The 12,749-nt window shown below is 42.9% G+C and overlaps 1 protein-coding gene across 1 annotated transcript in view; it reads right to left on the reverse strand.

The window, feature by feature from the left end:
* PDE10A (phosphodiesterase 10A) overlaps positions 1-11,162 on the reverse strand; it is a 572,670-nt gene extending 561,508 nt beyond the window's left edge. Inside the window, exon 1 of the mRNA XM_037895130.2 lies at positions 10,962-11,162. Coding sequence (XP_037751058.1) covers positions 10,962-11,052 — 91 coding nt within the window. The 5' untranslated portion in view covers positions 11,053-11,162. The remainder of the gene's footprint in view (positions 1-10,961) is intronic.
* Positions 11,163-12,749: the final 1,587 nt, after the last annotated feature.

The raw sequence follows: 12,749 nt of genomic DNA on the forward strand, positions 1-12,749 counted from the left end.
AATATTCTACAGTACATCCCATTGCTGCTTAGGGCTTTAACAGTATGGTGATAACTTTCTCCTGCTACCTAAATCTGACATTTCTCAAAGTTAAGTTTCAGAGTAACAGCCGTGTTAGTCTGTATTCGCAAAAAGAAAAGGAGTACTTGTGGCACCTTAGAGACTAACCAATTTATTTGAGCATAAGCTTTCGTGAGCTACAGCTCACTCCATCGGATGCATACTGTGGAAACTGCAGAAGACATTATATACACAGTATGCATCCGATGGAGTGAGCTGTAGCTCACGAAAGCTTATGCTCAAATAAATTGGTTAGTCTCTAAGGTGCCACAAGTACTCCTCAAAGGTAAGCTAACTCTGACCCTCAAATAAGGTTGCTTACGAGGCATGTATATGTGGAAGCTGCATACACTTTGCATGTACTTTATATTGCTATCTTTGTGCATGGTCACAGTGTGAGGGGGGGGGGGAAATGAGGGAGAAGAGAAGGGAGGAGCTGCAATTCTCCTTCCTCTGTAAATTGGTAGGGAATGGGTGGGGCCTTGTGTACTAATAGTGATATGCATGCCGATGGACAAATGGTATGTTAAAAAAAAAGAATGTTAGTACAGGGGCAAACTGGGAAAAAGCAGCTCTATTAACGATCAGTCAGTTTACTTTACATAATATTCTAGTCCCTTACATTGTGTGATTCCCCAAAATTGGCCCCAGAACCCACCCCTAGCTGCAGAACTGTGTTACAGAATCTAAACTTTCACTGGAAAAAACATACATATCCCTTTATGGTTGAAAAGAAACCGTAGGCTCACATTTTCAAGGTTAAATCAAAGCTGTGGTATCTTCCTGAGACTGCAGACGTCTAAAAGCATACCTCTAGGAAGTAGGAACTGCTCCGGTGGACTGCTAAATAATCAAGATTTTTTCTTCACTGTTTATCATTTTTAATCAGACACATACAGCAAATGTGCTTAACCCCTCAATCCCAGGTAACTTCCTTCTCCTCCCACGGTATATGAAGCCCCAGTCGCCCCCTACCAAGTCGCCATAATTTCCACCATTGTCCCTGGCAACTTCTATAATGTGGCTATGCTTATTACAACAATCTTTGGAATAATGAAAAATGTGAGAACCACAAAAGATAACTTTAATATCAAATAAATAACAGGGTGCCCCAGGGGCTGATTATAGTCTTTATTTTCATATTTAATGTATTCAAAAACTCCATTGTTTAAATGTAAATGAAGCTGCTTCCATACGATCAGTCTCCCACAGAATCTAGGACTCTGGAATACATGGTGCCTTGATTACTTTATACATTCCATTACTATTAAAGGAATTAGATAAACTGTCCCCCTCCCAACCCACTTTCCACTTCTGCCTGATCCTGCAAAGAGGTTATAAGCCTGCTTTTAATGACATCGCACCAAGCCGCCATGGTCCACTCAAAACCATCAATGTGACGCACTGCAGCATGAGGAAGGAGGCAAGAAGCTGTAAGAGACAGCAGTTGTTTAAATGCAAATATACTTGACAATATTGCTCGGGCATGTAGGAAAGATATCAGGAGGGCCAAATCGCACCTGGAGCTGCAGCTAGCAAGAGATGTCAAGAGTAACAAGAAGGGTTTCTTCAGGTATGTTGGCAACAAGAAGAAAGCCAAGGAAAGTGTGGGCCCCTTACTGAATGAGGGAGGCAACCTAGTGACAGAGGATGTGGAAAAAGCTAATGTACTCAATGCTTTTTTTGCCTCTGTTTTCACTAACAAGGTCAGCTCCCAGACTGCTGTGCTGGGCATCACAAAATGGGGAAGAGATGGCCAGCCCTCTGTAGAGATAGAGGTGGTTAGGGACTATTTAGAAAAGCTGGACGTGCACAAGTCCATGGGGCCGGACGAATTGCATCCGAGAGTGCTGAAGGAATTGGCGGCTGTGATTGCAGAGCCCTTGGCCATTATCTTTGAAAACTCGTGGCGAACGGGGGAAGTCCCGGATGACTGGAAAAAGGCTAATGTAGTGCCCATCTTTAAAAAAGGGAAGAAGGAGGATCCTGGGAACTACAGGCCAGTCAGCCTCACCTCAGTCCCTGGAAAAATCATGGAGCAGGTCCTCAAAGAATCAATCCTGAAGCACTTAGAGGAGAGGAAAGTGATCAGGAACAGTCAGCATGGATTCACCAAGGGAAGGTCATGCCTGACTAATCTAATCGCCTTTTATGATGAGATTACTGGTTCTGTGGATGAAGGGAAAGCAGTGGATGTATTGTTTCTTGACTTTAGCAAAGCTTTTGACACGGTCTCCCACAGCATTCTTGTCAGCAAGTTAAGGACGTATGGGCTGGATGAATGCACTATAAGGTGGGTAGAAAGCTGGCTAGATTGTCGGGCACAACGGGTAGTGATCAATGGCTCCATGTCTAGTTGGCAGCCGGTGTCAAGTGGAGTGCCCCAGGGGTCGGTCCTGGGGCCCGTTTTGTTCAATATCTTCATAAATGATCTGGAGGATGGTGTGGATTGCACTCTGAGCAAATTTGCGGATGATACTAAACTGGGAGGAGTGGTAGATACGCTGGAGGGGAGGGATAGGATACAGAAGGACCTAGACAAATTGGAGGATTGGGCCAAAAGAAATCTGATGAGGTTCAATAAGGATAAGTGCAGGGTCCTGCACTTAGGATGGAAGAATCCAATGCACCGCTACAGACTAGGGACCGAATGGCTAGGCAGCAGTTCTGCGGAAAAGGACCTAGGGGTGACAGTGGACGAGAAGCTGGATATGAGTCAGCAGTGTGCCCTTGTTGCCAAGAAGGCCAATGGCATTTTGGGATGTATAAGTAGGGGCATAGCGAGCAGATCGAGGGACGTGATCGTTCCCCTCTATTCGACACTGGTGAGGCCTCATCTGGAGTACTGTGTCCAGTTTTGGGCCCCACACTACAAGAAGGATGTGGATAAATTGGAAAGAGTCCAGCGAAGGGCAACAAAAATGATTAGGAGTCTAGAGCACATGACTTATGAGGAGAGGCTGAGGGAGCTGGGATTGTTTAGTCTGCAGAAGAGAAGAATGAGGGGGGATTTGATAGCTGCTTTCAACTACCTGAAAGGGGGTTCCAAAGAGGATGGCTCTAGACTGTTCTCAATGGTAGCAGATGACAGAACGAGGAGTAATGGTCTCAAGTTGCAATGGGGGAGGTTTAGATTGGATATTAGGAAAAACTTTTTCACTAAGAGGGTGGTGAAACACTGGAATGCGTTACCTAGGGAGGTGGTAGAATCTCCTTCCTTAGAGGTTTTTAAGGTCAGGCTTGACAAAGCCCTGGCTGGGATGATTTAACTGGGACTTGGTCCTGCTTTGAGCAGGGGGTTGGACTAGATGACCTTCTGGGGTCCCTTCCAACCCTGATATTCTATGATTCTATGATTCTATGACAACAAGTAAAATGGCAAGGAAGAAAAAGGTAAAATGAATTGTGTTCAAGTCAGAAATTTTTAAGAGGCTTCCTAGGAGTAACAACTACACCTTAAAGGGATACTCCACTACTTTTTCCATTATTTTGTAATAGGCTCCTACAGGATCTATGTATTTTGCCTTGTTTTTATTCTTTACCCTCCATGATCTGAATTCTTCACTTTATCACTTACTGACATTTTTAGGAAGCATCCTAAGTCAAACACACAGAAATCTGTGAATCATCTTTAAGAAGGCATGGGGCCAGATTCTCAACTGGCATAAAGTCAGCATAGCACTACTGACGTCAATGGAGCTACATGGATTCACACTAGCTGAAAACCTGGCTCCTGACTGCCAACTTCAGGGCCAGCCCTCATTTTGCTAATAATTGCTACCTCTGGGTCAATAAATACTTGTATACAAGTGCACCTCTATCCAGAGAAAGATAGAATGAAGAATTTTGTCTTACACCCACCAGCGTATGAAAGTAGGACCAGGACAATGTAATACTAACACCTTCATTACTAACTCCACTTAATGCAAAACAAAAATCTTACATGAGTACTACTGGACTCCAAGGGGAATATTTTCAAAGGTGCCTAATAACTTTGAAAGCCAATGGGACTTACGCTCTTAAAGCACTAGTGATTTTGAAAATTTTATCTTAAGTACTTACATGGCCTATCACTGAAGGATCCAAGTGCCCCCAAAACAATAAAATTTCTTCTCACCACACCCCTCTAGTTAAGAAGTCATCCCCATTTTTATTTACAGAGAAAATAAGTGACTTGTCCCAGGTTACATTCTTCAGCCAAGGAAAAAGTGACTATGTCAAATATTCAAAATGTCAGCACTTCCAGTAGCTCTACCTCATAGTATCAGGTGGCAAAATTACTTCCCCCTAACATGTAGGCTACAATCTTACCCCTGAAGATCTAAATTTCTCCCTCACAGTTCTTCAAAACCAAACTGTATTCTTCAGGTCTAGATACAGTTAACCTACTCCAATATATTTTAGAAACATAACCTTAGTGATCACTCTCTTAAAAGAGGCCATTATGACAACAGGAGTGAGCATGATTCTCCCACACTTGAGGCCTCGATTCAGAAAGTTACTAATTTAGTACATGCCTAACTCTAAGCTCTCCAATGCATGCTTAAAGTTAGGCACATGCAAAGTACCTTTCTAAACTGGGATCTAAACGAATAGAAATGGGAGGTTTCAATAGTTATGGAGAATCAACAGAAACAACAACAACTTGGAGTTATTTTTCTCCTGGTAGTTTGTACAAAGCATTATTGCATCATCCATAAATCTTATCTACCAAGACATATCATCTCTCTTCCCAGGCATCCATACCTCTACTTACGTTTTCTCCCATCCTCTCTTCCTTAAACTTTAATGTACCCACTACCAGTAAGTCACCATAGCAAACATCAAAGGCCAAGGTCAGCCCTGGTGAACATGGATATAACTCCACTGAAGTCAATGAGGTTGCCCTCACTTTCATCAGGCTGAATTTAGTCCATAGAGCCAACAGTAGACTAAGACACACACCTTACCTAGTGTGTTAGTTACATTTATACTTTGCTTACATACATGACACCCTTTATCTTTCCAGAGCCCTCAGAATGAATTTGTTTGCAGTTAACTGTAGTTACTCCAATTGGTCTCAAAGCTTTTTTTGGTTGCTTCCTAAGAAGGCCCTTACATCACAGTGATCATCGACAAAGCACCAAGGGTTGGATGTTACTCTTTCAGTTGACTGGAAATGCGTATGTAGGGAGAAGGCTAGTATGTTTCTGAGAAGCAAACACAGGTAACTGAGTACTTGTCTGCTAGAGGAGTGACAACTCAAGATCAAGAGTCCCAACTCACTAGCCCATGGAGCCAGCCAACTTTTTAAAAGCATTGTTTACTCTCCAGTTTTTTGCCACATCCCCTAGAAATTTCTTACTGGATTACTTTTCATTTGGTACACATATACACAGGCTTCTGCAGCAAAAGCCAACAGGGGCTGCCCTTTCTTCATTGCAGTACATGTGTAGTACCAGGCTATACTCAATGCTTTATAGCAAACACACCCACCGCCCCCCAAAAAAGTTTGTTCCAAAATATCTACACTCCGAGAATAAAACACAGATCACACAATAGAGTGGCTACTGACATTATGAGCGGTACACATCATGGATCAGGCATTTGAGGAGGAGAAGAAGGAATGTGGCTGGCTTATATTTCAAACAGCTGATTAACGTAAGACTTGAAATCACAAGTGGAAGGAGAAGACAAATGGAACATAAGAACGGCCATAATGGGTCAGACCAATGGTCCATCTAGCCCAGTATCCTGTCTTCCGGCAACGGCCGGTGCCAGTTGCTTCAGAGGGAATGAACAGAACAGGGCAATTATTGAGTGATCCATCCTCTGTCATCAAGTCCCAGCTTCTGGCAGAGGGACCCACAGAGCATATGGTGGCATCCCTGACCATCTTGGCTAATAGCCTCTGATGGACCTATCCTCCATGAACTTATCCAATTCTTTTTTTAAAACTCTATTTTTACTTTTGGCCTTCACAACATCCCTTGGCAATGAATTCAACAGACTTCCTTAAAGCGGTTTTAAACCTGCTGCCTATCAGTTTCGTTGGGTGACCCCTTGCTCTTGTGTTGTGCGAAGGCGTAAATAACATTTTTTTATTCAGTTTCTCCACACCAGTCATGATTTTATAGACCTCTATCAGATCCTTACTTACATCTCTTTTCTACGATGAACAGTCCCAGTCTTTTTAATCCCACCTTGAATGGAAGCTGCTCCATACCCCTCACCATTTTTGTTTCCCTTCTTTGTATCTTTTCCAGTGGGAAGGAGAAAATGTTGGGCTGAGCACAGAGAGGGGAAGGAGGAAACTAGTGCAGAGATGGGAGTGCTCTGTAAGGGAGAAGCACCGGAATTATAGGTTAGTCCTGCCTTGAGTGCAGGGGACTGGACCAGATGACCTCTCGAGGTCCCTTCTAGTCCTATGATTCTATAATTTACCCAGAAGGTGACAAGTAGCCAGGTTACTTCTGTATGTACACAACAGAATCATGACACCAGCAGGAATGCACACAGACAATGAATGTAGTGAACAGTACTTGAATGTAACTGCTGCTTCACTCTCTCCCTTTCACTTGGTAGAAGCAATGTAAAGCAAACATTGGGTCAAACTCCTAATTCAGTTACATCACTGTAAATCTGCAGGAAGAGCTAAATTTGGCCTCCTATATTTTGATGTGCCCACATCAAGATTACAGAAGTTTATTTTTCTAAAATGTCTACAAGATTTAATCAATAATACTTTATACCGATCAAAAATACAAGGCATAAAGATAATTTTTCAGTAGGTATTTAAGTTCTCACATAACTAGACATTTTTAGTCAGAGAAAAAGGTGTATCCCATCTGTGCCTTTTAACTTGAAGTCTTTGTATGGGAACGAAACTCAAGAGGACTTGGTTAATATTAACCAAGACCCCTTATCCAGCAAGCATACACATGATAATTTTATGCACAGGACTGGTCACACAGAGCTCAATGGAACTACTCATATATGTAAAGTTACACATGTGCATAAGTGTCTGCAGGATTGGGGCTCAAGTTTGCCACTGGAAAAAAAAAAAAACAGGTTTTAAACAATTTTTAAAAAGCTAGCCGTCAGGAGCCCAGTTCAGCAGAATGCTGAGAGCCTCAACAGTCACTGATCTCTGTGAAAGCTGAGAGTATTTAACACAGTACAGAATTGGACCTGAAGAAAAACAAATCATCTACTTTCATAGACTGTCAAAATAGAGACAGTGAAAAGGAAAATACAGCAGGTTAAATTTTATTCTCAGTTACATGTGTACTGGAAAGCAGCATTTGGTCAAGCAAGGACTCATCAGAGAGTTATTCTGTCCATCAGCTCCCACACCAACAAAACTCCTCACAAAAAGTTGTCTGAAATATTGTATGACACTAAAGCAGTGATTGCTGGATAATGACAAAAGTAAGAGCTATGAATAGGATTACTGAATAATTTTAAGTTTATCATATCATTTTGTGTTCCATTATTACGAGAGCACAAAATCCATTTTAACTTGCTCTTTTGTAGCTAAAGCCCTCCATCTTTGCACATTCTCCACCAGCTTTCAAAAGAACATAGAAAAGAGGGACATACAAGGTCTTCTGGATCATTAAGTATGCCCTAATACAATATACAGTCACCACCACAGGCTTTCAATTTGTGACCCAAGATCCTCAGCCGTTTAAATGACACCAAAATCAGCAAGATGCAGTCAAAGGTGCTGCTAGTAATGTGACATGGAGACGCACACTGACTGACCAGTTGCACATACCCATAGGGCTCAATTCTGAGGTTATTTACTCTGGTGGAACTCCATTGACCTCACTGGAGATGCTCCTGATTCAAACTGATGTAAGCAAGGTCAAAATTAGGCCTGTTTGGTCTCCGCACTTCATTACTAAGGATCTGATGCTGGAAGGTACAAAGTACCTCTACTCCCGCTCAATGCAATGTGCTGAATGTCCGAAACTTGTAATGTTAGGCCCTATTTTAGCAGGAGCAGTTAGAGAGAGTTCTAGCAAGGCCTTCATAAAATGCTTTGTGAAAGACTAAAAAAAAGTCACCCCAAAGAAGGTAAGAAATTGTATGCCACAGCCTAAATGGTGTCCACCAGCCTGCCCCATGTATACTGAGCACATGTGGGAGAAGAACAAAGCTCCACAAGCATGAATTTCTTTTGGCCAAAGAACTGACACACAGTGCAGCAGTTTGGAATTAGTCTATGTTAGCTAGATGTTTTTAAACCATCATAGGCCCTCAAAGTAAGGATACTTGCTTCTTAACATAGCACATCCCTGATTTACCAAATAGAGCACAGAATTAAGATGGCCAAACTAGAACGAGTCTCTCTATGGTCCATGTCTGTGCCACTTGAAGAAGGCCCCACAGTTGAGCTGCATTTGCATTCTGCACAGATGCTGGATTTGGTAGTGTCCAAAAATCTGAGCATTATTTTTTGGTTTATTAGTAAACTAGAATCTATGATTTAAACAAGCACCCTACACGTACATTGTAGAACTAAATCTCAGGAGTTACATGGCCTTTTCATACTTCTGGGAAAAGGCTACACCCCCTCGCCAATCTAATAAGCATGTTCTCTCTACAGAGGTAGAAAACCTACCATAAGCACACACAGCATGTAAATCATCATTTCAGATTAAACCAAAAATAACTGTACATCTGATGTAAAAAAAAAAAAAAAGAAGAAGATGATCACATCCACCATTTTGCACAAAATATGCTCACTACAGTATTGTGGTACATTGAACACTCTTAATGGTTTCTACAGTTACATATTCATACAGACAATATAATTAGCAAGCAGCATTCTTTTCTGTGAAATACAAAGGAGAAAATAAAATAAAAATCACTACATGTTCATAAAAATACACTTGATCTCATTAACAAGAACTAGATTTCAAACTAAATTCCATAATTTACAATGCCATAGTCTGCATAAACCTGGATCATATAGGCACAGCAAGGTTCACATCCAGTTTGATTTGCAAAATACCTTGTGTGTTTTCCTACAAGATATTTATTATTTGCTCTCTTAATACAAGCAGATCACTGCTTTGCTAAATAATTTTCCACTTTCATTTTATTTCTTATTCAGTGTACTTCCAAAACAAGAAAAATATCTGTATAAAGTTAAATGTCGTTTTCTGTTCCTCATTACATAACCAGAGATCTTGTAGGAAGTACTATTGTGGAGTTTTTTTAAAAAAAAAACAAAAAAAACCCTACCACATACACACCACTGCATTACAATAATGTTTACCGTGTTTCCATACACACCATTGGTACCCCAATTAAATGAAAATGATATGTAACCTATAGACCAACTTTCAGGTCAATGCTGAATATCTTTTCTGTGTCTGACATCATCTATACCTGACAAAGAGGTAAGTTTTTCTCCATTAGTGACAGCAAAACCTCAATTTTTCCCTATTGATTGCAAAAACACTGTATGCTATCATGCAAATAAAGTCATTCAGAGAGATAAAAATGTTCCTCAGGTGACTGTATTTGTTTTAATGGACAAATGGTTTTAGGAAATGATGGACATGGATTTTATTTTACTGTGGGAGAGACAAGCAGTTTAAAATAACAGCCCCGTAAACCCTAAACAATCTCTTTCGAGATAAATGGTGCATCACTATGACTTTTTCTTTCTAACGAAGCTAAAAGAGCACGCCAGGAACCGGATTTGAGATATTTCACTTCAAAAAAACACAACCCAATGCAAAAATATCTCTGGTGGAGACTGAATTTCATGATTTTTTATTACTTTTGTGACATTGTGATCCTTATCATTCTTTATAAAAAGGACCATTGACTCCATATTGGAGAACACACTCATTCCATCCCTATCAGCTCTATACTCGGGTTTGCACCTGCTAAGACAAAAGCACCATATTGCTGAATTCTAACCTGGTAAGAAATAAATTTACATTTTCACCTTACTCCACCATACACACCATCATCTCCCACCTTAGTCTTCAAAGCCATTATAAACAGCTTTAAACATTGCTTTTAATCTGGCTGGTATTTTTCCTCTCTTCTGCATTATAGCTACAACCCCTAAAACACTGTAGCTTGGCTTGGCTTGGCTTATCTGGGCCCACTTAGTCAAAATAAACACAAAGGAAAGGAACTATTGGGCTAACTGAAACAAACAAAAAATCGGCTGCAGAACTCCCTAATACTTGTGTGCATAGCTGATTTTACACCAGCTCAGCTTCTACATTGATATTATCTTGTCAAAAAGTGAAGAACAGCTTTCATCACAAATACTTAGAGCTTGAAAATTACAGCAAAGCACCAAAGCTGTTGAAAAACCAACTTTAGCTGGATGCGAAGTGTGCTCTGCAAGTGCAGTATTTGAAGCCTCAACATGACGCAACTGAAATCATATCAGGGATGGGGACTTATGAACTAAAATGGAACACCACACACACACACATCCAAAAAAACCCCACAAACACACCCCACCTCAGAAATATACCACTCATTGCTCAAGCTGAGAGCACCTTGTAAACACAAATTTACACAAGCTGCTAATCGATGATACAGTGTGAATGTACCAATGCAATTGACAAACAGCAAGTGGTGAAGGGAATCTGGATTGATCAGCAAACCTGCAATTCCCCCTCAGCAATCGATCAATATAGCCCCTTCTCTCTCCTTCCTGCTCCCCTTAACCCCTTCACCATCCAAAGTTCAGTGTTGTCGCAATCACAGCAGACCTGCTCTTTTAATGCCCTTATTGGAAACAATCTGGCCTAATTATTAAAGTCACCTCTATAGCTCTCTTTACTCAGGGAGATAAGCCAGGCTGATGCATTCCTGCGCTGGGATCCCCCTACACTCCCAATTGCCTCCCCTCCACTTGCAGGCTCCCTTCTCCCTACCTTGCTCCTCGCTGCCCCCAAAGCAGGCTCTGGGTTCCTCCTGGGGGAGCCCGGATCCTCTACCCTCCAGGGTTTTGCGTTTCTTCGACATCTGGCTGGTTTTTGGGAGTTGGGTTTCTCCTCTCTCTCTCTCCGGGGAGATGAGTGTATGTGAAGGGAGAGAGAGACACACACACAGAGGGGGAGAGAGAGATTGAAAGAAATCGCTGCTTAAAGAGAGGGGAAGAGACTTTGGAGTGGCTGGAGAGCAAGTAGGAGGCAGGGACTAAGTGGAGAAATCCTACAAATCACAATCCCATCAATTCAGCCCCACGTCTAAGGGGGTTGCTCCCCCCACCCTTTCCTATCCACCTGGGGGAGAGAGGCAGCATTCAAGAGGGAGGCAATAGGCACCTCTGCAGGTTTTACACTTGTTGGTGGCCAGCTGGGGGGAGGGGGTGATTTATATTTATTTGTACTGGGCTCCCTATGGGTTAAAAAAATGGTTCGAACAGACTGAGGGAAAGAAAGGGGCGGGGGCAGAGACAGATGAGGACAAACGACAGGCGCTTCCAGGTGTAGGGGTCATGTGTGCTGTAGCTGGGGATCCTGACTTCCCGGCGGGGAGGGCTGTTCTCCCCTAGGTGGCTGGAGGCCCCCCCGCAGCCCAAACTCGGAGTGCAGGAGAGCACGGGCTGTGGCCACTGGCCGCCCAGGCAGGCACCTGCGGGAGCAGAGGCATTGTTGCTGAGCTTCGCAGCTGGCTAGGAATATTCACGAGTAACTCGCACCTTGCAAACTCCGCTGTGAAGTCAGTGCCCGGCCCCCGCACTCCCAGATAACCCGTTCAGCCCTGGATGTAAAAAGCGCCGCTCTCCCCCTGCCTTCACAAACATCGCCCCCCCCCCCGTCCCACTTTCCAACCCAATACCGAGGCTCGGGGCTGATGCTACGTGGAGGGAGAGAGCAACTTACCCTCAGAACTATGCACCAGCTCATCTCTGCCTTCCCCTTCGGATCCACTTTAAAGAGCAGATCCTCGCTCCTGCTTCAGTCCGGGAGACAGAGACAAGGGGGCGGGGGGGGGCCTCAATTAGTAACAGCAGCTGCAAAGTGGGTGAAATTCGGGGAGCTCTTAGGGCACGATCCCAGCTCTTCTGTGCTCCCAGCAGCAGGGCTTCTTCCTGGGCTCTGGAGAACAAGGTGCTCAACAAGTCTTCCTCGCTACCAAAAATGAAGAGCACAGGCTGAGTGATGATCCCTTCCCGTCAGGTGGCATTTAACAAAACGATGCAGCGAGCTACTCAGCTGATCAGGAAATTTTAGTGGAGCTTGCAGTGGCAGCAGGTTTTCCTAGTTCTCTCTCTCCATATATATATACACACATATATACAGTGTGTGTGTGTTTGTATTATACCTATATATGTGTGTGTATATATATATAATGTAAATGTTTGGTTCTTAGGGTCTCATAAAACCCTGTCTGCCGGCTGCCTGGAAGTTAAAGAGTTGTTCTTAAGCAAAAGGGGCTGATGCTTGGACACATCTCACGTCCAACAGGAGGCAATGACGTCTGTAGCTTCATTGCTATAACAGCACCAAGGCTGCAATTGCCATTCATTGAAATGATAAGGGGCGCTCAGACGTAAGCAGCCTGGACCTTTTGCAAGAGACTGAAGCTGATTCCCGCCCCCGCCGCCCGAAAAAACCCCAACACAAATAAATAATAACAATAAACAGCAAGAGAAGGGGCTGGGGGGAAGGGGGGAATCTCAGCGCTGCGATCAGAAGCTTGTTTCTCAGCTCCAG

This window comes from Chelonia mydas, chromosome 3 (assembly GCF_015237465.2).
Source record: "Chelonia mydas isolate rCheMyd1 chromosome 3, rCheMyd1.pri.v2, whole genome shotgun sequence".
Lineage (NCBI taxonomy): Eukaryota > Metazoa > Chordata > Testudines > Cheloniidae > Chelonia > Chelonia mydas.